Source organism: Puma concolor, chromosome B2, assembly GCF_028749965.1.
Source record: "Puma concolor isolate L17-30 chromosome B2, mPumCon1.1.hap2, whole genome shotgun sequence".
NCBI classification, from domain to species: domain Eukaryota; kingdom Metazoa; phylum Chordata; class Mammalia; order Carnivora; family Felidae; genus Puma; species Puma concolor.
In genome coordinates, this window is record NC_141671.1 from 87443416 (window position 1) to 87470465 (window position 27050).

At 33.3% G+C, this 27050-nt stretch overlaps 1 protein-coding gene across 2 annotated transcripts in view; it reads left to right on the forward strand.

The window, feature by feature from the left end:
• The window catches only part of MANEA (mannosidase endo-alpha), a 69910-nt gene that overhangs the window by 13933 nt on the left and 28927 nt on the right, over positions 1-27050 (forward strand). For both annotated transcript variants that reach the window (XM_025925389.2, XM_086707436.1), the window contains exons 2-3: positions 817-1395; positions 23580-23689. In XM_025925389.2, the coding sequence (XP_025781174.2) occupies positions 855-1395; positions 23580-23689 (651 nt within the window). In that variant the 5' untranslated portion in view covers positions 817-854. The remainder of the gene's footprint in view (positions 1-816; positions 1396-23579; positions 23690-27050) is intronic.

Genomic DNA, 27050 nt, shown 5'->3' on the forward strand with positions numbered 1-27050 from the left:
AGATACATGTATGTTTTAGAAAACCTACCAAGAAAGGTGAGGGGATGGTAAATACAAAAGGCAAGTGGTTATTGTTAAGGAGAAGGGGCAGGGCTGGTGATTGGCAAGGGTCACAAAAGGTGGAGATGAATTTTTAAGCTGGCAGCCTCCGTTTTGAATGTTTATATGTTTCAACCTAGATGTATGTCTTTTATATTAATCCTTAGGTATGTTATATTTCACAATTAAACTTTACTTTGAGAAGACTGATTTTAGCCCTAAAAGAAATATGCTTGCTCATCTTAGTAATTCTTGCATATATGCATAATGGAAGTAACAGTTTATAGAAAGTATTTGTGTATGTGTGAGACAGAATTACTTGCTGATTATGTTTAACTTGTCTGTCTTTTCTATCAGGATTAGTTGTTATGAACTTAATTCTTTGGAATAACAACAGCATGATTTATCATAGAAAGTCGTATTTTATAAATCAATGTCAACTTTTCCCCAAGCCAGAAATTTGTACATAAAGATATTTTATTCATATGTGTGTATATACCTATGTACATATACACACATACCTATACATATATGTATATACATACTTAAACATAAAAACATAAAATGTAATTGTGATATTTCCAAATAAATACTGCTATTTAATCTAGCCATATATAGACTATTTTGTAGATCTCAGTTTTTGATTATACAACTAATATGATGAACTTTTAAAATCTTTCAATGTAATGAACTTTACAGATTTTTGTTTTCATTTTGAATACATTGGGTAATATTGTCAATACTACTTACTAATTACCACTTTTCAATAAATTACAGCTAAACACTTACCATTTTGGAGTTTAAAGTATGTCATCATGGCAAAATTTCGAAGAAGGACTTGCATCATTTTGTCACTTTTTATTCTGTTTATTTTCTCCCTGATGATGGGTTTAAAAATGCTGAGACCAAATAAAGCTACTTTTGGAGATCCTTTTGGACTTGAACTTCTTCCAGAACTTCATCAACAAACTCACTTAGGGAAAAACCTTGATTCCCAAAACAATGACAAAATCAACAGTGAAACAAGTATCAAGAATTTAAAAAGTGTCGAAATCACTCTGAAACCTTCCAAAGCCTCTGAACCTTACGTGGAAGAGCTGCGACCTCTGAATTATTATTTGCATGTCTTTTATTACAGTTGGTATGGAAATCCGCAATTTGATGGTAAATATATACATTGGAACCATCCAATCCTGAAGCATTGGGACCCTAGAATAACCAAGAATTATCCACAAGGGAAACATAATCCCCCGGATGACATTGGCTCCAGCTTTTACCCTGAGTTGGGAATTTACAGCTCTCGGGATCCTTCTGTCATTGAAACTCACATGAAACAAATGTACTCAGCTTCAATTGGTAATTACTTTATGTGTGTGTGTTTAGGCATGTGATTGTGTGTATGTATAAATAATTTTTTGTAGAATATTTAAGTTACTGATTAGTCTTCACATTGTTGTTAATTATAATTTTAAACATGGATTCTAAATTAAGCTGTATATACATACATATGTTCTTAAACATCTGATAAACCACCTTTTAACACTACTCTAAACTGTGTTTAATTTCTAACTTTTGGAACATTTCTGGATATAGTTTTGATTCCTAATTTAACATTCTTAATTTTATTAAATTATGGTTAACATAAGATGGCAATGAATTCTCCCACTTTATGTATATAGTTCAGTGATATTTCTCTAAGGTATACAACTGTTTAAATATTACCCCAACATGAAGTAAAATATTCTATAGCCCAGAAACTTTTGTCATGCTTCCCTTATGCACACCCACATTCCTCCCCAGGAAACTAAATCTAATTTCTATCACCGTAGAATAATTGTGAATGTTCTACCTATGACTCTATGAAATAGAATCAGCCAGTGCGCACATGTGTGTGTGTGTGTGTGTGTGTGTGAACTTTTGCCTAGCACATCATTTTGAAATTTACTCATGCTGTTAACTGTATCAGTAGTTGAGTCATTATTGCTGAGTAGTATTCCATTGTATGATTGTGGCAGTTTGTTTCTGCATTCATCTTGATGGACATTTGTACTGTTTCAAATTTCAGACATGTAGTATACAATTTGGTCTCGTTTTTCTGTTTTTTAAAACTAGCCTAACAATCTCTTTTTAACTTTCTGTGTTTATTTCTATTTCATGTAATAGTGATATGGTTAATTATGCTTTCTTTGCTATTTTGTATGTCTATTCCATCTGTTTTGTTCCTTTTTCCTCTTTTTCTGCCTTCTTTTGTATAAAATATGTTTATTGCATTTTATTTTTTCTTCTGACTTACTAGATGTCCCTTCATTTTATTTATTGTATGATTGCTTTAAAATTTACAATATACACTTTAACTTAACTGATAAGAAGTCTGTAGTTATTTGTATTGTTTTTTCCCTGCAGCTTTTTCTTCCTTCTAACTTCTGGCACTCCAGTTGCACACATTTACATAGAGTCAGATTATCTCACAAGTAATTCATAAGAAAAAATTAAAATGGGATGCCTGAGAATTCTTCAATTTGTTAATCTACCCTTAAAAAAAGACAAAAACAAAAAACAAAACTTCTCTGTTATGTTTCCTGTGTCTTCCCAGTCTCCATAGCACTGGGACCACAAGAACAGATTGAGTGTTTTCACATTTTTATAGCTGTACAAAAGGCACAAACTTATTGAGCTGAAACGTATATGGAGATGTGCAAGGCTTTTTCATGAGCATAACAATGTAGAATTCTGTGAATCTGCATCAACTGTGTGCAAGATGACTTTCTTCTGTAATTGATTTTTTTTCCAACTGGTTTTAAAAAATCTAGCTTTCTGGCCAGCTCCAGTTTCTGTGTTCTAGGATATAAAATATGACATAAAATAGGATTGGTACATTCAGACAGCATTGACTGCTATCTCTGCTTACAATTTACTTTTGTGGAGAGGATCTTGCAAATGACTTTTTAACTATTTTGTGCAAAGAATTTATGTCACACTTGAGGCTTTTTTGTTATTACAATGTTGATTTGTTTATGACTATACTAGTAGTTCTTGACAAAAAATTGATATCCGTGGAAGTTTCAAGGTTTTTTTCATGCAAACTGAACAGAACGCAATGAGTGTTTTTCCCCCCAGATACTTTTCATATAAAGAAATAATATATAAATGACATACTTTGTATGTTATAATTTAATTGTGATTAGGAAGAAAACTTTCAGTTTATATTTAGTTTTATGCCTATCTTAAGTTTATGAAGACCTTTTTTCCCCGTATATTATTTTACTACTACGTAATATGTGTGAACATGAATTGTTTCAAAACAAAAGTCAGTACAATTAATCTTAATTATAAATGTTCACAGTTTCACTATTGATGCAAATCCTTTTTTTCTTTGGTAGATTTTCTGGGAAAAAAAAATCATTTGATAGTAATAAAAGTGACATCATAATCCATCTGTAAATAAATTATTTTCTTATCAGTTAAATTATTTTCTTATCTTGAATTATAGTCTTTGTTATTGAAATATTATTGACATTTAACATGCTGTAAGTTAAAGATACATAGCACATTGATTTGATATACATGTTTTCATACGATTACCGTTGAGGCATTAGCAAACCTTTCTATCACATCTCGTAATTATCATTTCTTCTAGTGGTGGAAAAATTAAGATCTAGTCTGTTAGCAAGTTTAATGTCTTTAATACAGTTTTGCTGTCTGTAATCACTGTATGCGTATGAGATCCCCATGTCTTATTCATGTACTAGTTGCAAGCATGTACCCTGAACAACATCTCTTCCATTTGTCCACTCCTGAGCCCCTGGCAGGTACCATTTTACTGTGTCTTCATTTGTTTTGTTTTGTTTACCTTTCACATATAGGAGGTGTCTGGCAGTATTTGTCTTATCTTAACATAATGTCCTCAAGATCCATCCATGTTGCTGCAAATGGCAGGATTTCCCTTTTTCTTGTGGCTGAAGAGTATTGTTTTATTTATATACACACACATATATGTATATATGTATAATTCTGTTTTATGTATATGAATGTGATATGAATGTAAATAAAATGTGATCTGTCACACTTTATTTATATATTTGTATGTGTGTGTCACCATGTCTTTGTCCGTTCACTTGTTGATGGACACAGTTTGGCTGTTGTGTTAATGCTGCAGTATACAGTGTATATCTTTGATAATTTTAAATTCCTTTTGATTTATACACAGAATTGTGATTACTGGATCATATGGTAGTTCTATTCTTAACTTTTTTGGGGGAAACTATGCAGTTCTCCATCGTGGCTGAACCAATTTCATTCCCACCAACAGTGCCAATACTTGTTATCTCTTGTTTTCTTGATAATAGCTATTGTTACAAGTGTGAAATGATATCTCATTGTGGTTTTGACTTGTATTAGTGATGTTGAGCACCTTTTCATGTATCTATTGGCATGTCATCTTTGGAAAAGTACCTCTTCAGTTCCTTTGCCCATTTTCTAATTGGATTCTTTGTGGGTTTTTTGTTTGTTTGTTTGTTTGTTACTGAGTTCTAGGAATTCTATGTATATTTTGGATATTAACCCATTATCCATTTGTCTTTTATTTACCAATAATTCATTTGCGTTTTCATTTTCTTAATTTCTTCATTTTCTTAATTTCTTAATTCTTCTGCAGTGTAGAAGCTTTTAAGTTTGATGTAGTCCCACTTAAGTTTTGTTTTGTTTTGTTTTGTTTTACATTTGTGCTTTGGATATCCTATCCAAATGTTTAAGTCTGATCCATTTCTAGGTGATTTTTGCGGGTGGTGTAAGTAGGGGTCCAATTTTCTTTGCATGGGTTTATCGAGTTTTCCCAGCATCATATATTGAAAAGCTATCCTTTCCCTATTGACTGTTCTTAGATCCCTTATCATTTATTAGTTGACAGTATATGTGGGAGTTTAATTCTGGGTACTGTATTTTGTTCTGTTGACCTAAGTACCTGTTTTTAGGCCAGGGTTGTACTATTTAACTAGTATAGCTTTGTAGTATACTTTGAAATCAGTAAGTATGATGGTTCCACTTTTGATTTTCTTTATCATCATTGCTTTGGCTATAAAGGGATCTTTTGTTGTTCCATACAAATTTGAGGATTGATTTTTCTATTGTGAGAAATGCTGGGGCACCTGGGTGGCTCAGTCAGTTAAGGGTCTGACTTCAGCTCAGGTCATAAACTCATGTTTCATGAGTTCCGTCCCTGTTTTGGGCTCTGTGCTGACAGCTCAGAGCATGGAGCCTGCTTTGGATTCTGTGTCTCCCTCTGTCCCTCCTCTACTCGCACTCTGTCTCTTAAAAAATAAAAAAAAAGATTTAAAAAAAATTTTTAATTAAAAAATAAAAAATAAATTTAAAAAATGCCATAGGAATTTTGATAGTGATTGTGTTGAATCTATAAATGGCTTTGGTAGCATGGACCTTTTAACAATATTAACTCTTCAAATCCTTGACATGGGATATCCTTCCAATTTTTTTATGCCATTTAGAAAAGCCTTGTAGTTTTCATAGATCTTTTACTTGATTAAATTTCTTCCTAGGTATTTTATTATTTGTGTTGCTAGTGTGAATGGGATAGTTTTTTTTTTTTTTTAATTTTTTCCAGATGCATTATGGTTAGTGTATGGAAAACAACTAATATCTGTGTTGTGATTTTATATCCTTTAATTTTATTGTATTCATTGATTAGACCCAACCATTTTTTTATTTCAGTATATCATGTCACATCATCTGCAAATAGCAACAATTTTAATTCTTCCTTTCCTATTTGGATGCTTTTTCTTTGTCCTGCCTGACTGTCCTAGGTAAGACTCACAGTATGTTGAATAAGAGTGGTGACAGTGGCACCTTTGTATTGTTCTTGATCTTACAGAAACAGCTTTCCATTTTTTCCATTGAGTATGCTGTTACCTGTGTGTTTGTTGTATATTACTTTTATTATATTGAGGTATGTTCTGTATGTACTCAATCTATTGAGGAATTTTATCATGAAAGAATGTTGTATTTTGTCAAATGTGTTTTTTTGTTACATCTTTTGAGATGATCATATGATTTTTATTTTTCATTCTATTAATCTGGTGTATCACATTTATTGATTCATATATTGTTGAACCATCCTTGAATCCTAGGGATAAATCCCACATGGTCATGATATAATCCTTTCAATGAATTCTTGAATTTGGTTTGCTAATATTTTGTTTAGAATTGTTGCATCTGTGTCCATCAGGGACATTGGTCTGTATACAGTTTTTTATTCTTGTAGGATCCTTATCTGACTTTGTCATCAGAGTATTGTTTACCTCATTAAATAACTTTTTAAGTGTTTCCTTCTCTCCAACTTTATGGAAGAGTTTGAGAATAATTGGCTTTAATTCTTCTTTAAATGTTTGCAAAAATTTACCCGGGAAACTATCTGGTCTGGATATTTTTGTGTTGGGAGGTTTTTGATTACTGATTCATTCTCCTTACATGTTATCATTCTGTTCAGACTCTATTTCTTCCTGGTTCAGTTTTGGAAGGTTATGGGATTGTAGGAATTTACTCATTTCTTCTGGGTTCTATAATTTGCTGGCATGTACATGTTTATAGTAGTCTCTTATGAGTCTATGTATTTCTATAGTCAATTGCACTTTCTACTCATCCATTTCTGATTTTATTTATTCGAGTCTTTTCTGTCATAAGTACTCGCTAAAGGGTTGTCAGTTTTGTTTATTTTTCAAAGAAAATAGCTCTTTGTTTTGTTGATTTTTTTTCTATTTTTCTGGTCTTTTCCACTTTGAACTTTATTATTTCCTTCCTTCTACTAACTGCGGTCTTGGTTTGTTCTGTTTATTCTACTTCTTTGAGGTATAAGATTATGATGTTTATTTGCAATCTTTCTTAGTTCTTAATGTATGCATATGTTGCCATAAATTTCTGTCTCAACTGTTTTTGCAGCATCTCAGTGGTTTTGGTATGTTTTGTTTCTGTTTTCATTTGTTTCAAGATATTCTTTGATTCCCTTTTTGATTTATTCTTTCGCTTATTGGTTGTTCAGGAGTTTGTTTAGATTCTACATATTTCCAAATTTTCTAACTGTTTTGATACAAGTATGGCTATCCCTACTTCTGTTTGGTTTCCACTTGTATAGAATATCTTTTTATCCTTTTACTTGGAGTCTTCTGTGCATCCTTAAAGCTGAAGTGGATCTCTTATTGGCACCGCATAACTGGGTCTTATTTTTTATCCATCTAGCTACTTGCATGCCTTTTGATTGGTGAACTCCATTCATTTACATTTAGAGCAATTATTAATATGTAAGGACTTACTAGTGACATCTTGTTAATTGCTTTCTGGTTTTATTTTTCTGTTTCTGCCTACCTTTATAAATTATTTTCCATGGTGGTATGTCAGTTTCCACCTTTTTTTCTCTTTTGTGAATCTGCTCTAGGTTTTTCTCTTGTGGTTACTCTTGGGCTTACATAAAACATCTTACAAACACATGCATTTTAGGTTGAGAGTAACTTATCACTGATTGCCTGTAAATTTCTCCATCCTTTTTCTCCTACCTTTTATATTGGTATTACAGTTTATCTACTTTTTGTTGTGTATTTGTTAATTTATAGTAGCTATAGTTTTCCAGCTTTCTGTTAGCCTTGGTGCTATAGTTGAGTATTAATGCATCATTCTAATACAGAGTTAGAGTTTTCTACATCTGACTGTATAATTTTCAGCTTTACCAGCATGTTGTGTGCTTTCATATGTTTTTATGAGGCTGATTACCCTGTTTTCATTTCAGCTTGAAGAACTCCTTTCAGTATTTCTTGCAAGACAGATCTAGTGATGGTGAGCTCCTTCCGATTTTGTTTGAGAAAACCTTTACTTGTCCGTCATATCTAAGGGATAACTGTTGGAGATGTTCTTGGCTGGCCATTTTTATCTTTAAGCTCTTTGAATATGTCATTCCATTCTCCACTGCCATGTAGAGTTTCTGCAGACAAATCCACTAATAGCCTAATGGTGTTTCCATTTTAGGTTACATTTTTTCCCCCTGTGTCTTTCCTTGTGGCCCTTGATTTCTTTTAGCAATATTTTGTGTTTCTCATTGTACAAATCTGTCACCTCCTTAGTTAATTCCTAAATATTTTATTCTTTTTGATGCTATTGGAATTATTTTTGCAATATCCTTTTCAGATTTTTCATTGTTAGTATAGAAATGCAACCAATTTTTGTATGTTGACTTGATGTCCTGCTACTTTGCTGAAATTACTTATTCTTTTTTCTTTTTAGTACAACCTTGAAAGTTTTCTATATATAAGATCACTTCATTTGCAAACAGATAATTTTACTTCTTTCCAACTTGGATGTCTTTTCCTTTCCTTTCTTAATTGCTCTGTCTAGATCTTTCAATGCTATGTTAAATAGAAGTGGTATAAGGGCCATCCTGTCTTGATTTTCTAGGAAAATCTTTAAATCTCACTGTTGGCACTGTGGGTTGTGTGAGGTGTGTGTGTGTGTGTGTGTGTGTGTGTGTAGTTTTTGTTGTGTTGTGGTAGTTTCCTTCTAAGTTTTTGAGTATTTTTATCATGAAGAGTCGAATTTTGTCAGATGCTTTTTCTGTATCAACTGAGATCATTTTTCCCCCTTCATCTGTTAATGTGCATACGATTTCCACATATTATATCATCCTCGCATTCCAGGAATAAACTCCACTTAATCATTGTGTGTAATCCTTTTACTATGCTACTGTATTTGTTTGGTAATAACAGATCTTCCTTATCTTAGGACGGGTTTATTTCCTGATAAACCCATAGTAAGTTGAAAATATCATGAGCCGAAAATGCATTTAATACACCTCACGTACCAAACATTGTAGCTTATTCTAGCCTACCTTAAATGTGCTCAGGACACTTAAATTAGCCAACAGTTGGGCAAAATCATCTTATAGGAAGCCTATTTTATACTAAAGTGTTAGAAGTCTATGTAACTAACTGAATACTGTATTGCAAGTGTACATTGTATATTACATATACATTGTAAATGTATTGGTTTTTTACCTTTATGATTGCCTGGCTGACTAGGAGCTGCAGCTCACTACTGCTGCCCATCATCAAAAGAAAGTATGTTACCACGTATTGCTAGCCTGGGAAAATTTCAAAATTCAAAGTATGGTTTCTACTGAATGCCTATCACTTTCACACCATCTTAAAGATGAAATATCTTAACTTGAACCATCTTATGTCTGGTACCATCTGTATTTTGTTGAGCATTTTTACATCAGTGTTCATTTGCGATAGTGCTCTAGTTTTTTTGTGTCTTTGTCTGCTTTGGTATTAAGGTAATGCTGACCTTAAAATGAGTTAGAAAGTATTCCCTCTTCCTTAATTTTTTGGAATAGTTTGAGAAGAATTGGTTTAATTCTTTATGTATTTGATAGAATTCACTTACAAAGCCATTGGGTCTAGGGCTTTTCTTTTTTGGGAGGTTTTTGATTACTTATTCATTTTCCTTACTAGTTACAAGTCTATTCTGTTTATTTCTTCATAATATAGTCTTGGTAGCATTTGGGCATCTAGAATTTTTTTTTAAATTTTTTTTTAACATTTATTTTTGAGAGAGAGACACACAGTGTGAGTGGGAGAGAGAGAGAGAGGGATACACAGAATCTGAAGCAGGGTCCTGGATCTGAGCTGTCAGCACAGACCCTGAGGCGGGGCTTGAACTCACAGTCTGTAAGATCATGATCTGATCTGAAGTCAGTCACTTTACTCACTGAGCCACTCCAGGTGCCCCTGGGCTTCTAGAATTTGTACATTTCAACCTGGGTATCCAATATTTTGCCATGTATTTGTTCATAGTACTCTCTGATAATCATTATTTTTGTAGAAATTATTAGTAATGTCCCCACTTTCATTTCTGATTTTAGTAATTTGTATCTTCTTTTTTCTTAGTCCATCTTGCTAAAGGTTTATTAGTTTTGTTCATTTCTTCGAAGGGCCAACCTTTAGTTTCATTGATTTTTCTCGGTTGTTTTTTAATTGCCTATTTTATTTATCTCTGCTCTAATCTTTATTATTTCCTTCTTTCTGCAAGCCTTAGGATTAGTTTTTTTCTTCTTGTTCTAGTTCTTTAAGTTATAAAGTTAAGTTGATGAGATCATTCTTTTCTTTTTTTTAATGTAAAGCATTTATAGCTGTCAGTTTACTCCCTTAGCACTATTTTATCCATATGCCATAAATTTTGGTATGTCATGTTTTTGTTTTAGTCATTTCTAAATGTTTAGAAACATTTCCCTCATGATTTCTTCTTTTATCTATTGGTTGTTTAATCATTTAGTCTCTAATAGGTTGACTTATGTTGATTTATTTTCAGATACCGACTGTTATTTTTCATTACTGGAATAAACTCCATTTGTTGTTGGCTTATTATTTTGTTCATATATTACTAAATTCTATTTGCTAATCTTTTAAGAAAGATTTTGTATCCATGTTCAGCTGGTATACTGATCTGTAGTTTTTCTTTTCTTGAGATGTCTTTTGTCTTTTTGTTATTAAAGTAGTGCTGGCCTCATAAAATGATTTAAGAAAACCTCCCTCTTTTTTTTTTTTTTTTTCTGGAAGAGATTGAGTAGAGTTGGCATTATTTCCTATTATGTATTTGATAGAATTTATCAGTAAAACTATCTTGCCTTGGTGGTTTCATTATTTAATTATAAATTCAGTTTCATTATTAGGACTATTCAGGTCATCAGTTTTTTTTAGCAGAAAAAAAGCATATATATTTATTTAATATTTTCGATGCTTATATGAAAGTCCTCAGAAGAGAAATGAAGACCTGAAGAAGATGGTAGGCTTAAAAGTTGATGGACCTTTTTAAACAAAGAACAATAAATTGTGGGGATGTGACCAGACAAAGGGGTTTGGGCTCAGGGCAGTAGATTGTGGGACAGTGAACAGGAAATGTAGGAGGGAAGCTAATAGAAGTTCAAGGGTTATTTTAGTAGGTTTGTTTTTGCAGGTCCATTGCAGGGTTGACTCCCAGTCTCAGGAGATAAGATACTCTCTTTCTGGTACAGGGACGGCAACTTTCTCATGGGAAATTTTATGATCAACCTGCTTTTAGGTAGAAAGGGGAAAGTCAGCCCTTCTGCATCTGCAGTTTCTCAAGTACCTTCAGCTCAAAATAGTCAATATGCCAGAGCGGCATATTTTGGGATGGCATGTTCTGATCCCCTTTACTACCTTTTTTCTTTCCTCTTTTTTTTTGAAGCTGTGCTAGCAGAACATGGTTCAGCCAGTTATGTTTGATTACAAATAAGTAAAACAATGGTCAATTCAGGGTTTCAGCAGAATATTTTAAAAGGCAAGCAAATAAAGAAAGCTAGCCTGCTTATTAGCTTTGCCAGGTGTTCCCTCCCCCTCTTTTTTTCTTCCAAGAACATTTTTATTTTTATTGATTGATTTCAGGAATAGAGTTGAGTGATTCAACACTTACATATAATACCCGATGCTCATTTCAACAAGTGCCTTCCTTAATGCCCATCACCCATTTTGCCCATCTCCCCACACATCCCCACTCAGCAACCCTCAGTTCTCTTTATTGAAGAGTCTTAATGGTTTGCCTCCCTCTCTTTTTATCTTATTTTCCTTCACTTCCCCTATGTTCATTTATTTCTTCTTGAGTGAGTTTTGGTCCTTATATTTTGTAAATAACTGGTCAGTGTCATCATATTTGTCAGTTTTATGAGCAGAGTTGCTTGTGTTATCCCTTTATTATGATTTTAAAGTGTACGAAGTCTGTATGTTCTGTATGTTTTACCTCTTTCATCCATGCTTTTGCTAATATTTTTCTCCTTTTTTTCTTGGTCAATATATCTAATTAATATTTAATATTGATCCTTTCAGTAAATGAACAGTTGGTTTCATTATCTGAAAAAGGTTGTTGTGCTGCTGTTGGATTGTCTTATAAATGTCAGTTAAAGTTCTTGATAGTATTCAAGTCTTCTGTATCCTTGCCAATTATCTACCTGTTCTATCAATTATTGATAAAGCAGTGTTAATCTGTCTTCAAGTATAATTGTAGATTTATTTATTTCCCCTTTCAAGTCTGCCATTTTTTGCTTTCTATATTTTGAAGGTCTTTTGTTAGGTACACAAACATTTAGGACTGTTATTTAGACAGAGTCCTTTATTATTATGAAGTATCTCTCTTTAGTGCTGGTAATATTCTTTGTTCTGAAATCAACTTTGATGTTAATATAAGCAATTCCAGCTCTCTTTGATTAGCGTTTGCCTGGTGAATCTTTTTTCATTATTTTACTTTTAACGTATCTGTTGTGTGTGTGCAAGGAAATAATTCTTTTGTCAGGTCTTGATTTTTTTTTTTTAATCCAATTTGAAAATTTTGTCCTTAAAATAGTATGCTTAGACTGTTTGCACTCAGTGTGATTATTTTTATGATTATATTGATTGAAATCTGCTTTATTAGCCACTTCCTATTTACTCAATTTCTTTGTTCTCCTGTTTTGTTTTTTTTTTTTTTTCTGTATTCTTTTGGGTTAGTTGAACATTTTTTATGATTCCATGTACTCCACATTTGCTTAGTGTTACTTCTTATCTCTTTAGTTGTTGACATAAGATTTACCAAATAAACCTTTATATGATCAGGGTACTTGCAAATAATATATACTTCATATGTAGCAGAAGGACCTCTCCACATATTATTCCTGGTTTTTTCCTCCCATATCTTTTGCTGTTATCATTCTAGTATATAAAATGGTGTACATTACTGTTCTTTTTCTTGTAGACCAGATATTGGTTAACATCTTCTGTAAAGGACCAGCAATATTTTTGGTTTTGTGGCCCATATTATCTCTTTACAACCACTCAACTATGCCATTATCGTGTAAAAGTTGCCATATGTAGACAAATGTATACAAGACTTACAGAGGGCAAGATTTGGCTCATGGACAATAGCTTGTTGATGACAATTTTAAGCAGTCATTCATCTTATAAAGTAATTAAGGAACCAATATTAATCTTTCAAGTATTGTTTATATCCTTTGTTTTGAATGTCTCCTTTGCTATACAATTGTCAGCAGGAAGAGTTTTGTAGGTTTATGTTTTCTTTTGGAACTTTAAAAATGCTGCTCCATTGTCTTCTATCATGGTTTCTGATGAGAAGTATACTGTAAGTTTTACAAAACTTTTTATATCTTTACGTCCTGTATGTTTCCTTTTTGCACTGATTTTAAAATGTTTTTTCTTTGTTTATGAATTTTAGTAGTTTAAACGTGTGTATCTGTTGGTTTTGGTATTTATTCTGCTTGATATTCCCTGAGCCTCTTGAATTTGTTGTTTTGTGTCTGTCATCAACTTTGCATAATTAGCAATTATTTTGACATATATACCTTCTACCTCTTCTGAGTTTTCAGTTACATGTGTGTTTTACCTTAGTCTTATTATATTTTAATGTAATTTTATGTGACTGGAAATTGACCCTTTCCTCAGCTCTGTTCAGTCCTTTCATGAGTTTGTTGAAGATATTCCTCATCTTTTAACATGTTTTTCATTTCCAGTATTTCTATTTGATTCTTCTTTTTATTGAAGTGTAATTAACATCCAGTGGTGTATTAGTTTCATGTGTACAACATACTGGTTCAACAAATCTTATATATTACTCAGTGCTACTATAACTGTAGTCACCATCTGTCATCTTACAATGTTATTACTATATTATTGATGATTTTCTCCATACTATACCTTTCATCTCTGTGACTTATTTATTTCTTAACTGTAAATTTGTACTTAATCTCCTTTATCTATTTCACCCATTCCCCCCACATCCCTCCCTTCAGGCAACCACCAGTTCTCTATATTTTGGGGTTTGTTTCTTCTTTGTTCATTTATTTTTTAGGTTCCACACATAAGTGAAATTTTATGGTATTTGTCTGCCTGACTTATTTCACTTAATATAATACCCTCTAGGTCCATCCATGTTGTTGCAAATGGCAATACCTCATTCTTTGTATAGCTGAATAATATTACATTGTGTGTGTATACACATGTATACACCATAAGATTCTTTAGTGATTCATCTGTTGATGGACATTTGGTGTGCCTCCATATTTTGGCTATTGTAAATAATGCTGCAATAAACATAGGGTGCATATGTCTTTTTGAATTAGAGTTTTCATTTTCTGTGGGTAAATACCCAGTAGTAGAATTACTGGATCATTAGGTATTTCTTTTTTTTAAGTTTTTAAGGAACTTCCATACTGTTTTCCACAGTGGCTGCATCAATTTACAGCCCCACCAACAGTGAACAAGAATTCTTTTGTTTCCACATCCATGCCAAGACTTGTTACTTCCTGTCTTTGATTCTAGCCGTTCTCACAATAGTAAAGTGATATCTCATGGTTTAAAGTTGCAATTCCCTGATGATTAGTGGTGTTGAACATCTTTTCATATTTTGGCCATCTGTGTGTCTTCTTTGGAAAAGATATCTACTCAAGTCTTCTGCCCATTTTTTAACTAAATTATTTTTTTGTCAGGTTTTTTTTTTGTTGTTGGTTCTGGTATTGAGTTGTAAAAGTTATTTGTAGTTTGAATACTAAACCCTTATATGATGCATGATTTACACATGTCTTCTATCAGTAGGTTGCCTTTTCATTTTGTTCATGGTTTCCTTCACTGTGCAAAAACTTGTTGTTGTTGTTGTTGTTGTTGTTGTTTTGGTATACTCCTAATAGTTTATTTTTGCTTTTGTTTCCCTTGTTAAAGGAGACGTAACTAGAAAAGTTTTGGTAAGGCCCATGTCAAAGAGATTATTACTATTTTCTTTTAGGGATTTTTGGCTATTATAAATAATGCTGCAATAAACATATTGTGGGATACAATTTCAGGTCTCACATGTAGGTTTTTAATCCATTTTGAGTTTCTTTTTTTTTGTATACTGTGAGAAAGTGGTACAGTTTCATTTCTTTGCATGTAGCTCTCTAGCTGTACCAGTGCAGTTTATTGAAGAGATTGTCTTTTACCCATTGTATATCCTAGCCCCCTTTGTTATAGACTAATTGACCATATAAGCATGGGTTTAGTTCTGGGTCTTCGATTCTTGTATGCATCTTATTTTTTGGCTAATACCATGCTGTTTTCATTATTACAGCTTTGTGTAGTATACTTTGAAATCTGGGATTGTGATACCTTCAACTTTGTTCTTTTTTAAGATTGGCTCATTGAGGTCTTGTGGTTCTGTATAAGTTTTAGGATTATATATTGTAGTTCTGTGACAAATTCTGTAGGTATTTTGATAAGAGATTGCACTGAGTCTGTAAATTGCTTTAGGACATTTCAACAATATTAATAGGACATTTCAACAACATTAATTCTTCCAAACCATGAGCATGGAACATTTTTCCATTTATTTATGTTCTTTTTAATTTTTTTCATGAATGTTTTAGAGTTTTCAGTGTATAAGTCATTTACCTCCTTGGTTAAGTTTATAGATAGCTATTTTATTATTTTGGGTGTGATTGCAAATGAAATTGTTAATTTGTCTTTCTGCTACTTTGTAATTAATGCAACAGATTTCTGTATATTAATTTTATATCTTGCAACTTGACTGGATTCATTTATCAGTTCCTAGTAGTTTTTTGGTGTAGTCTTTATGGTTTTCTATATATAGTATCACATCATCTGCAAATAGTGACAGCTTCTTCCTTAACAATTTTGATACCTTTTATTTCTTTTCTGATTACTGCAGCTAGGACTTCAGTACTATATTTAATAAAAGTGGTGAGAGTAGACATCTTGTTTTATTCCTGATAGAGGAAAAACTTTGTTTTGCACATATTGAAACATCCTTGCATCCCTAGAGCAAATCCTACTTGATAGTGGTGAATGATCTTTCTAATATATTGTTGAATTGTATTTGCTAGTATTTTGTTGAGGATTTTGCATCTATGTTCATCAGAGATACTAGCCTCGTTTTCTTTTTGTGAGATGTCTTTGTCTTATTTTGGTATCAGGGTAATGCTGGACTTATAGAATGAATTTTAGAAGTTTTCCTTCTTCTGTTTTTTTGGGAATAGTTTGAGAAGAATAAGTAATAACTGTTTAAATGTTTGATAGTATTCACCTGTAGATCTCATTTGCACATTTGATTTTTTTTTTTCATAACCAGTGCAATTTTATTACTAGTCATTGGCCTGTTCAGATTTTTCTATTTTTTCCTGATTCAGTTTTGGCAGATTATATGTTTCTAGAAATTAATCCATTTCTTCTAGGTTATCCCAATTTGTTGATACATAATTTTTCATTCTGTTCTCTATAATGCTTTACTTTTTTTGGTGTTGGTTGTTCTTTCTCCTTCATTTCTGATTTTATTTTTTTGAGGCCTCTTTTTTTTCTTGATGAGTCTAGCTAAAAGTTTATAAGTTTTGTTTATCTTTTCAAGGGACCAGTTTGTTTCTTTGATCTTTTTTTTTTTCCTGTTTTTTTTCTTTTTTATTTATTTCTGCTCTAAACTTTATTATTTCTTCTACTAGCTTTGGGCTTCATTTGTTCTTTTTCTAGCTCTTTTAGGTGTGGTTTTGGTTATTTGAGATTTTTGTTTCTTGAGATAGACCTGTATTGCCATAACCTTCTCTCTTAGAACTACTTTTGCTCTGTCCCAAAGATTTGGAATGGTATTTTCATTTGTCTCAATGTGTTTTTTGATTTCCTCTTTGATTTCAAGGTTGACTTCTTCCCTGTTTAGTAGCCTGTTGTTAGACCTCCATAAATTTGTGTTCTTTCCAGATTTTTTCTTGTAATTGACTACTAGTTTCATACTATTATTGAGACTTGTTTGTGGCCTAATGTGTGATCTGTCTTGGAGAATGTTGCATGTACATTTGAAAAGAATGGATATTCTTACGTTTTTGGATAGAATATTCTGTATATATCTGTTAATTCACAACTGGTCTAATGTGTCAATTCAGAGCTACTTTTTCATTGTTGATTTCTGTTTGGATTTTCTATCCATTGATGTAAGTGGGGTGTTAAAGACCTCTACCATTGTAATACTGTCAATTTCTCCATTTCTGTCTGTTAATATTTGATTTATATATTTAGGTGCTTTGGTTGTATAGATATCTACAATTGTTATATCTTCTTGTTGGATTGGTCCCTTTATCATTATGTAATGCCCTTAATTGTCTCTGGCCACAGTCTTTGTTTTAAAGTGTTTTTTGTTTTTTAGTTTTGTTCATGTTGTTTTGTTTTTATTTCATATTAGTATTGCTATCCCAGCTCTTTTTGTTTTGTTTTCAGGATGGCATATGTTTTTCCAGCTGTTCTTCACTTTCAGGGTGTATGTGTCTTTAGGTCTGAAGTGAAGCTCTTGTGGGCAGAATATAGGTGAGTCTTGTTCTAAAGTAATGATATGTGTGTACCTATTGCCATTTTGTTAATTTTTTTGGTATAGTTTTTCTCTATCTTCATTTGGTTTGATGGCTTTCTTTAGTGGTAGGCTTGGATTGGATTCTTTGTGTATGTGTTTGTGTGGGGGCGGCATTATAGGTTTTTGATTTGTGGTTTCCATTGGATCATATGTAACATGTATGCAGTTGTGTTAATGGTTGCATTAAGTTTGAATACATTCTAAAGCACTAAATTATTATTCTCCCTTTGTTTTATATATATGGTGTCATATTTTATCTTTTTATTTTATGTATGTTTTGAATGATTTTTGTAAATATAATTGATGTAAAATCAATTTTTGTGTCTTAACCACTGTATTGGCTTTATAAGTGATTCATCTCCTACCTTTATTATATATGTGCTTTTGCCTGTGAAATTTTTTCTTTATTAATTTTCCTACTTGTTATGGCATCTTCTTTCCATTTGAAGAATTCCCATTATCATGTAAGCCTGGCTTAGTGGTGATGAACTCCTTTAGTTTTTGTTTAGGAAAGAACTTCTTTTTCTATTCTGAATGATAACTTTGCTGAGTAGATTATTCTTGGTTGCAAGTTTTTTTTTTTTTTTTTTTTTTTTTTTTTCCCTTTCATTCCTTTGAATAGATCATGCCACTTCCTTTTGGCCTGAACAGTTTCTGCTGAGAAATCACCTGTTGAGGTTATGGAGTTTCCTTTATATGTAATTGTTTTGTTTTGCTTGCTGAATTAAAAATTTTCTATTGTTACTTTTTGCCATTTTACTTATATGTCTTGGACTCATCTTGTTATGCACTGTGTGTGCTTTCTGAAACTGATGTCTATTTCCCCAGATTAGGGAAATTTTCAGCTTGATTTTTTTCAAGTAAATTTTCTCTTCCTTTCTCTCTCTCCTTTTTCTGTTATCTCTATAATGTGGATATTATCACGCTTGATGATGAGTTTCCTTAACCTAGTCTTACTGCTTTTTATTAATCTTTTTTCTCTTTGCTGTTCAGCTTGGTTGCTTCCCATTACCCTGTCTTCCAGATCACTGATCTGTTTTTCTGTGTCTTTTTAATTCGCTGTTAATTATTTTTTATTTCAGCTATTGAGGTGTTTGTTTTTAATCTCTGACTGGTTCTTTTGATTTATACGTGTATTTTTGTAAAAGTTCTGAATTCATCCACTCTGTTCGTAAGTCCAGTGACTATCTTTAAATTTTTGTAAATATTTATTTATTTTTGAGAGAGAGAGAGCATAAGCAGGGGAGGGGCAGAGAGAGGGAGACATAGAATCCAAAGCAGACTCCAGGATCTGAGCTGTCAGCACAGAGCCCGACGCGGGACTTGAACGTATGAACTGTGAGAATCATGACCTGAGATGAGGTCAGACACTTAACTGACTGAGCCACCCAGGTGCCCTTCCAGGGACTATATTTATGACCATTACTTTGAATTTTTTTTATCAGGCATTTTTGCTTATCTCAGTTTCATTGAACTCTTTTGCTGTGATTTTTGTCTTTTTCTTTCATTTGGGACATCTTTCTCTGTCATCTCATTTTGCTTGACTCTCTGTGTCCATATATTATGGAGGTCAGCTACATCTCCTGATCTTAAAAATAGTGGCCTTCTATAGAAGAGGTCCTGTGATACCCTGTAGCTCAGTCCCTCCTGGTCACCAGAAACAGGTGCTCCTGTGGTGTTTCTTTTGCAGGCTGTGTGCACCCTACTATTGTGCCTGAACCTCATTTACCTTTGGCCCAATCAGCTGCAGTGACTGACTTTGCCTGCTGTGGGCACACTAGGCAGGGTTTGGTCCCAGTGCAGTTGAGAAGTCTGAGGCCTCTGCAGGCTTGTAGGTGGGCAGGGTCAGCAGTCAGGCTGTCTGCTCTTAGCCTGTCTGCCACAGCTATGGGATACCAAACAGCAAAACTTCTTTCTGCTCAGTGAAGAGGCTTTGCTGCTGGAATTGTGGGCATGCTGGTGTGTGAGATTACTTGGCCTCTTCCCAGGGCAGGAGTCACTTTGTGGTTGTGTGGATCCCTGCTGGGGCTGCTTTCAGGTTATGGTGGGGCAGGGAACCACTTTGTTGTTATGCCTGCCAAGGCAGGAGGGTTGGATTGGCAGGTCTGCATGGGAATGTGGGGACATAGCACACAGTGCTAGAAAGATAAGTAGAGCATTAGTACTGGCTCCTGCAAATGTCCAGCTATCTAGGATGGGGGAGGGGAAGAGAAATGGCACCCCCTAGTACTTTTGTTTTTGGAGAAGTCTTCTGATCATTCCCACTCCTTTAGCATGTGTTCTGAGATTAGTAAGTGATTCTCCTTCACGTATACCCCAGGCACTTTTCAAACTGCTACTATTGTGCTGTGTCTTTGGTTGAGTCATTTACTATGCTGGCTTTTTAGTATATGTGCTGCCGAAGCGAGCACTATGCTGGCTTTTTAAAGGCAGAACTCAGTTTCCTATTGCTATCTGACTCTCTTGGAGTTAAGCCCAGTTGACTTGTAAATTATGTGGAGTTAAATCTTGGTGATATTAAAAGCTTCTAAAGTTCAGCCCCATAGGTTTTCAAGGCCAGATGGGGACTCATTTCCTAGTGCATATCCCAGTACTTCTGGTGCCTAGTGTGGGGTCTAATCCTCTCCTTTCTCTTTGCTTGTGGTGTAAGTCCTTTTTGGGGTTAATCTCACCTGGGTGGTTGGTTCCCAACCATGTGTCCACCTCTCCTGCCCTTTTTGACGTAGCCTCCTGTCTATGATTGACTGTGAAAGGTCTTCTGCCAGTCTTTAGGTCATTTTCAGAGTTAGTTACTTAGAGTTAGCTATAGTCTCAGAGCTGTGTCCATGGGAGGAGGTGAACCTGGGATCATCCTACTCTGCTGTCTTCCCTGAACTTCTATTTGATTCTTAGAATTTTCATTTCTGGCATATTTCCCAGCCGATTCACATATGGTAGCTGTCTTTCCCATTAGATCTTCTAATGTTTTGATAATAGTAATTTTACATTGCTCATTTAATGATTTCATTATCTGTTTCATGTCTAGTTTGGTTCTGTTGACTTCTTTGCCTCTTGACAGTTTTTTTTTTCTTTTTTGTATGCCTTATACTTTTTGTTGAACATGGGTCATCCTATATAGTGATAATAGTGTTTATGTCTGAAACTGGGCTTGCCTTTGTTTCTGCTAAATCTTTAGTTTGAAGGAGTGTTTAATATGTTTGAAAGAAACAGTAAGTTCTCTATATCGAAGAGAAGCTATCATAAGTTCTGTGGAGTTAAATGTATCCTAATTTACTTGCCATTGTCTTTTTATTATTGTTTTTATAATCACTTTTGGGGGTCTTATTCTTTGTAAGGCATTTTCTATTTTTAAAAACACTTTTAGGGAATGAACTGCGCTTATCCCCAATTTACAAGTATGGAAACTTTAGTAAAATTAACTAAAGATAAACACCTATCAAATAAGAGAATGAGAACTTGAATCTCCAGGTCTGTCCGATTTCATATCTTCTTAACTATTACCCTGTTTAGATTCATCATTTTACTTCATAAAATAAATGGTTGGGTACCATTTATATTGAAGACCCTGTAATAAGTGCTATGGAGGGGCACCATGATCAATATGACATGATCTGCATTTAATAAAATGCTAGTGTGCTAAGAATAGACCTCAATATCCCTTTTCACTATACAGTTGAAATAGTAGAAATACTCAGTAATCTTATTTATAAATGATACTTAGATTATGTGTGTTAGAGAAAATTTTCTGGTTGCTGTGAAGGTTCATTACCATTGTCAGTGGCTCAACTCTCCTTGTGAGGAAGACCATGATTGGCTTATTTCCCAGACTATTACTTGTGTTCAGAGCTCATGAGGGATACAGTCCAAAAGATATGCTGCAAAGATAAATTAGACTGTGGAGCACAGTAAGGGTATAGAATTAGACATGTGGAAATGATAATTTGACAGAATAAAAAAGCTGAAGCGGAGTAACGAGGAGGAACAAAGAACATTCTTCTCAAGCCTTAGAGTAGAACTTGAGTGAGGATAGGGAGGAAGAAAACTCAGCAGACAAGAATGAGATGGTCAGGTATTAGGAGGATCAGAAATCTAGGAATGCTGTCCAGTAGAACTTTCTGTAAGAATGAAAATGTTCTTTATCTATGCTATTCAGTACAGTAGAAAATACTAGTCACTTTAAATTTAAAGCTAGAGGACTTCCCAAGCTTGTCAACCTGGTACTTAATCCACTGGTTTTGAGGGTTAGTTTACTTCTGCCAATTATGTTTTGAGCAGACCAAGTTCTTGCTCAGATACTTCTCTTCTTTGTGTTTTTGCCTCAGTTTGGACAGATAATTCCTTATTCTCCAGCTCTTTGGCTTTGAGAAGTTTTTTTTTTTGTTTTTTTTTTGTTTTTTTTTTTTTTTTGTAATCCGTATTTTGTTTAGTAATTGTTTGTCATTGGAAATGTTGGTCTATGTAACCTAATCTTTATTGCTAGGAACAGGAATCTTTTGATTTGAATTTCATGGGAGAATGCTGTGCTTAAAATTTTCCTAGGCTTCATGGATAATCTTTTATATATTCTTCCTTTATTATTTTGTCTCATGCTTGTTTTCTTATTTTTTGCAGGATTTTTTCATAGGTCCAGTGTTGAAACTTTTTTAATTGTGACTCTTCATTAGTGGTGTTTTTTTTTTTTTTTTCTTTTTATAAACTAGGCTAGTAGGCAGCTTAAATGTTTGATCAATTGTTTCCAGACCATTTTCTTACCATCATTTCCCTCTATATAATAGATTCCCTTTGTAACTAGCCATAAGCTTTCCTAAAGCCTATTATAGGTTCTTTTTCTACCTCTTGTGTTCTTAATGCTATTCTTGTTTTCAGAGTGGATAGAGGACATAGACGACCACTTCTTCTTTTTCTTCTTCTTCTTTTGGAAATGTTAATGAAAGTTCTGTTTTGTTTCCCTAGATGGGGCTGCTCTGTACATGGCATGTCTACTCTAAAGTTTAAATCTTATAATTTAGTTCTCTGCTGGTTTCTAACCTTGCAGTTTCTGCATTTCCACATGCTTCTCTTTTGGTACCATTGTATTTCTCTCCATGCCTTAAAGAGTATGTTGATTAATTTAGAAATTAGTAGCATTTTTCTAATGGCCTGTTATAGCTTTATATATTAATGTGGGTTTGAATTACTTGACTTCAAATATTCCATCAAAGTGAGTGATTTTTTTTTTGCAGGCTTATGTTTCTAATACTTATTTTGTAACTTATCATTTCAAAAGTAAGTACTACAGGAAGAAACTGTAATTTTTTTCTTGAATGCTCATAATTTCCCCAAATAAGCATCCATGGTATCCTCTAGTAGTTGAATGGATAAACTGGCACATTCATACAATGAGATAGTATGTGGCAATAAAAAAGAATGATTTATAAATCCACAAAAAGACATGAATGAACCTTAGTTATGTATGTATGACTAAATTTCAAAAGCCAGTCTGCAGAAGTTACTGTATGATTCTACCTATGTAACATCCTGGAAAAGACAGCAATAGGGATACTAAAAAGATCGATTATTGTCCAGGGGATTGAGAGAGGAGGGATGAATAGAGGGATGTCAGAGGATTCTGAGGTCAGTAAAACTATTCTATATGACACTGCAACAGTGGGCAAATATGCTTTTGTCAGAAGCCATAGAACTGTACAACACAAAAGGTAGACTTTGATTAATAATGATGTATCAGTATTGGTTCATTATGTGTAACAAACATACCACAGTAATGCAAGGTATTAATAACAGGAACCATATGTGGGTTGGAGAGGGGGTGTGGAAGAGAATGTATGGAAACTGTACTTTCAGTGCAATTTTTCTGTAAACCTAAATTCTATAAAGTAAAACTTATTAAATATATTCATACCTGATAGAGTTTAAATATGACTATACAAAGTAATTAAATAGACATAGGTAATATTTAAGTAACAAAATAATAACCTATATGGGAATAATGTTTCTTTTTTATTGTTGCCAATTTGGTCTTTGTTCTGCCTTTTAAGAAAAATCTGTGTGGAATACCTCCAATCAGTCCTGTTCCTGTATTTATTTTTCTTTTTGGTTTTTTCTATTAGGTGTACTAGCCCTATCTTGGTACCCACCTGGTACAAATGATGAAAATGGAGAAAATACTGATGATTTGGTACCAACTATTTTGGATAAAGCTCATAAATATAATCTGAAGGTATTTAATTTATTTTTTATTGAGATAAAATTGACATGTTAATTCAGGTGTTCAGCATAATGATTTGATGTGTTTATTTTGTGAAGTGATCATCAAAATAAGTCTAGTTAACATTTATTACCACACAATTAGAAATTATTTTTTCTTGTGATAAGAATTTTTAAGATCTATTCTCTTAGCAGCTTTCAAATACGTAATACAACATTAATTATAGTCACCATGCTGTACATTATATACCTAGGTCTTTATTTTGTGACTAGAAGTTTGTACCTTTTAACCATCTTCACCCATTTCACCCCTCCTCACACCCACCTCAGGCCAACCACACATTTGTTCTCTGTATCTATGAGGTTGTTTTGTTTTGTTTTTAAGATTCCACATTTAAGTGCGATCATAGGGTATTTGTCTTTCTCTGATAGACTTAATTCACATAGCATAATGTCCTCAAGGTCCATCCATGTTGTAGCAGATGGCAAGATTTCCTTCTTTTTTGTGGCTGAATAATATTCAACCAACTTTTTGGTGCTGAATATCAACACCATTTTCCAACAGTATTTGCTTACTTCATGTTCTTTGCCACATTTTGGTAATTCTTTTAATATTTCAAACTTTTGCATTATATTTATTAAGGTAATCTGTGATGAGTGGTTATGACTTGCTGGAAGATGAAATGATGGCTAGCACTTTTTAGCAGTAAAGTATTTTTTAATTAAGACACATTGTTTTTTTTAGACATAATGCTGTTGCAAATGTAACAGACTACACTGTATGTAGTGTAAGCATAACTTTTTTATGCACTGGGAAGCCAAAAAATTCATTTGACTCACTTTTTTGCAATATTCACTTTATTGAACTAGTCTGGAACCAAACCTATAATGTCTCTGATATGCTTGTAATGATGCAATAAGCATAAGTATTTTTTCAAACTTGTTTTCGTTTCCTTTGGATAAATACCAGAAAGGAAATTGCTGGGTCATATGGTAGTTTTATGTTTAATTTATTTAAAGAACTTCCATAGTGTTTTCCATAGCAGCTGAATCAATTTATATTCCCACCAACAGTGCACAAGGGTTCCCTTTTCTCCACATCCTCTACATTACTTGTTATTTCCTGTCTTTTTGATAATAGCCATTCTAACAGGTATAAGATATACCTCTTTGTGGTTTCATTTGCATTTCCCCGTTAAGTAAGTGATGATGAGCACCTTTTCATGTACCTATTGGCTGTCTGGATATCTTAGAAAAAATGTTAAGAACTTTAATTGGATTGTGTGTTTTTAAAATTTATATTGGATATTAACTCCCTATCAGATATATGATATGCAAATATTTTCTCCCAGTTGCTAGGTTGCCTTTCACTTTGCTGTGCAGAACCTTTTTAGTTTGCTATAGTCCCACTTGTTTGTTTTTGCTTTTGTTGCCTTTGCTTTTGGTGTCAAATCCAAAAAAAAAAAAAAAAAAAAAATTAACATCGCTAAGCTCTGTGTCACCTATGTTATCTTCCAGTTTTGTAGTTTCTAAATTTATAAGATTTTAATCCATTTTTGGTTAATTTTTTGTATGGTGTAAAGCAGTGGTTCAGTTTCAGGTTTTTGCATGTAGCCGTCCAGTTTTTCCAACACCATTTATTGAAGAGACTGGCCTTTCTCCATTGTGTGTTCTTGTCTCCTTTGTTGAAGATTAATTGGCCATATCTGTGTGGGTTTTGGGGGAGGGAGCTTTCTGTTCTGTTTGTTCCATTGATTTATATCTCTGGTTTTGATCTTGCCAGTACCAACCACATTGTTTTGATTACTGTAGCTTTGTAATACAATTTGAAATTAGGGACCTTGATACTTCGAGGTTTCTTTTTCGTCCTCTGTTTTGGTTCTCTTGTGGTTCCATACAAATTTTAGGACCGTTTGTTCCATTTCTGTTGAAAATGCCATTGGAATATTCCTAGGGATGGGATTTAATCTATAAATTGCTTTATATAGGATGCATGTTTTAACAATATTAGTTCTTTCAGTTTATAAACATGGAGTATCTCTCCATTTGTGTCTTCCTCAGTTTCTCTCAATGTCTTCTATTCAATGTCCAGATCTTTTACCTTCTTGGTTAAATTTATTTTTAGGTATTTTATTATTTTTGATGCAGTTGTAAATGGGATTTTCTTAATTTCTCCTTGTGATAGTTCATTCTAAATTACTTTGTATCATAGAAAAAAATCTAAAAGTTTATTGAGCATATCTTTACATAGCATCAGATTTCACCCATTACTTCTAGTCAACCTTTGAGAAACAGCTGATTCTTATGATACTAAAATACAGTGGAGAGTTTACCCGTTATCTATTGCTACATAACAAATTGCCCTAAAATTCTGCAGTTTAAAGGAACAAACATGTATTATCTCACACATTTTCTAAAAGTTGAGAATCTGGAAGTGGCTGAACCTGGTGGGTCTGGTTCAGGGTCTCCCAAGAGGTTGTAGTCAGTTTCTTTGCTGGTGCTGCAGTTATCTGAAGGCTGTAGGATCCACTTCCAATCTTCTTATGTAAAGGTTGACAGGCCTCAGTTCCTTTCAGCTATTGGAATGGGAGTTCTGGTTCTTCATCACGTAAGCCTTCCCACAGAGTTATCTGAGTCCCCTTAACACATGGCAGCTAGTTTCCCCTTAGTGAATGATCTGAGACAGAGTCCAGTGTTTTCTTGACCTAATCTTAGAAGTGACTATCACTTTGACTTCTATGGATTTATCTACTGGTAGACCAACTAAACAAGTACAGCGTGAGAAAGATTTATAGACTGATCTCACTAATGAAAATATATGCAAAATTCCTAAAGCAAAAATGCAGATAAGAAGTGTTCATTAGCAAGAAGCTAAAGAATGGTTTCAAGAGTATGAAATCTGAATTCAAATCTCTGCATTCAATCCCGACTCAGCCACATAAGAACTATGTAACACTTATGCCTGAGTTTTCTCATCTTTCAAATGGAAAAAGAAAATCTGCAGAGTGGTTGGAAAGATTATATGAAGTAATATATGAAAAGTGCTCAGTGTCTGGCACAGAGTAAGCGCTATATGAATGTTAAGTAAATAAAGTTTACTGGAGAATAAATATGTCATAACAGATACTGAAATCTTGACTACATAAAAACTTATTAGTAATCTTCTAATGCAAGTTTTTTAACTTGATAAATGAGGTCTTCTACTAACCTATATCAAACATTTAATGGAAAAACAATGGTAAAACTTGTTCATTAAGCCAAGATCAATCAAGAATGCCTTCTATCGTCAGTATTATTTAATAGTGATTGAATTCTGAACAAATCATTTTAATTAAAAGTGTTCCAAGTAAAATTACCATTCTTTACAAGTGGAA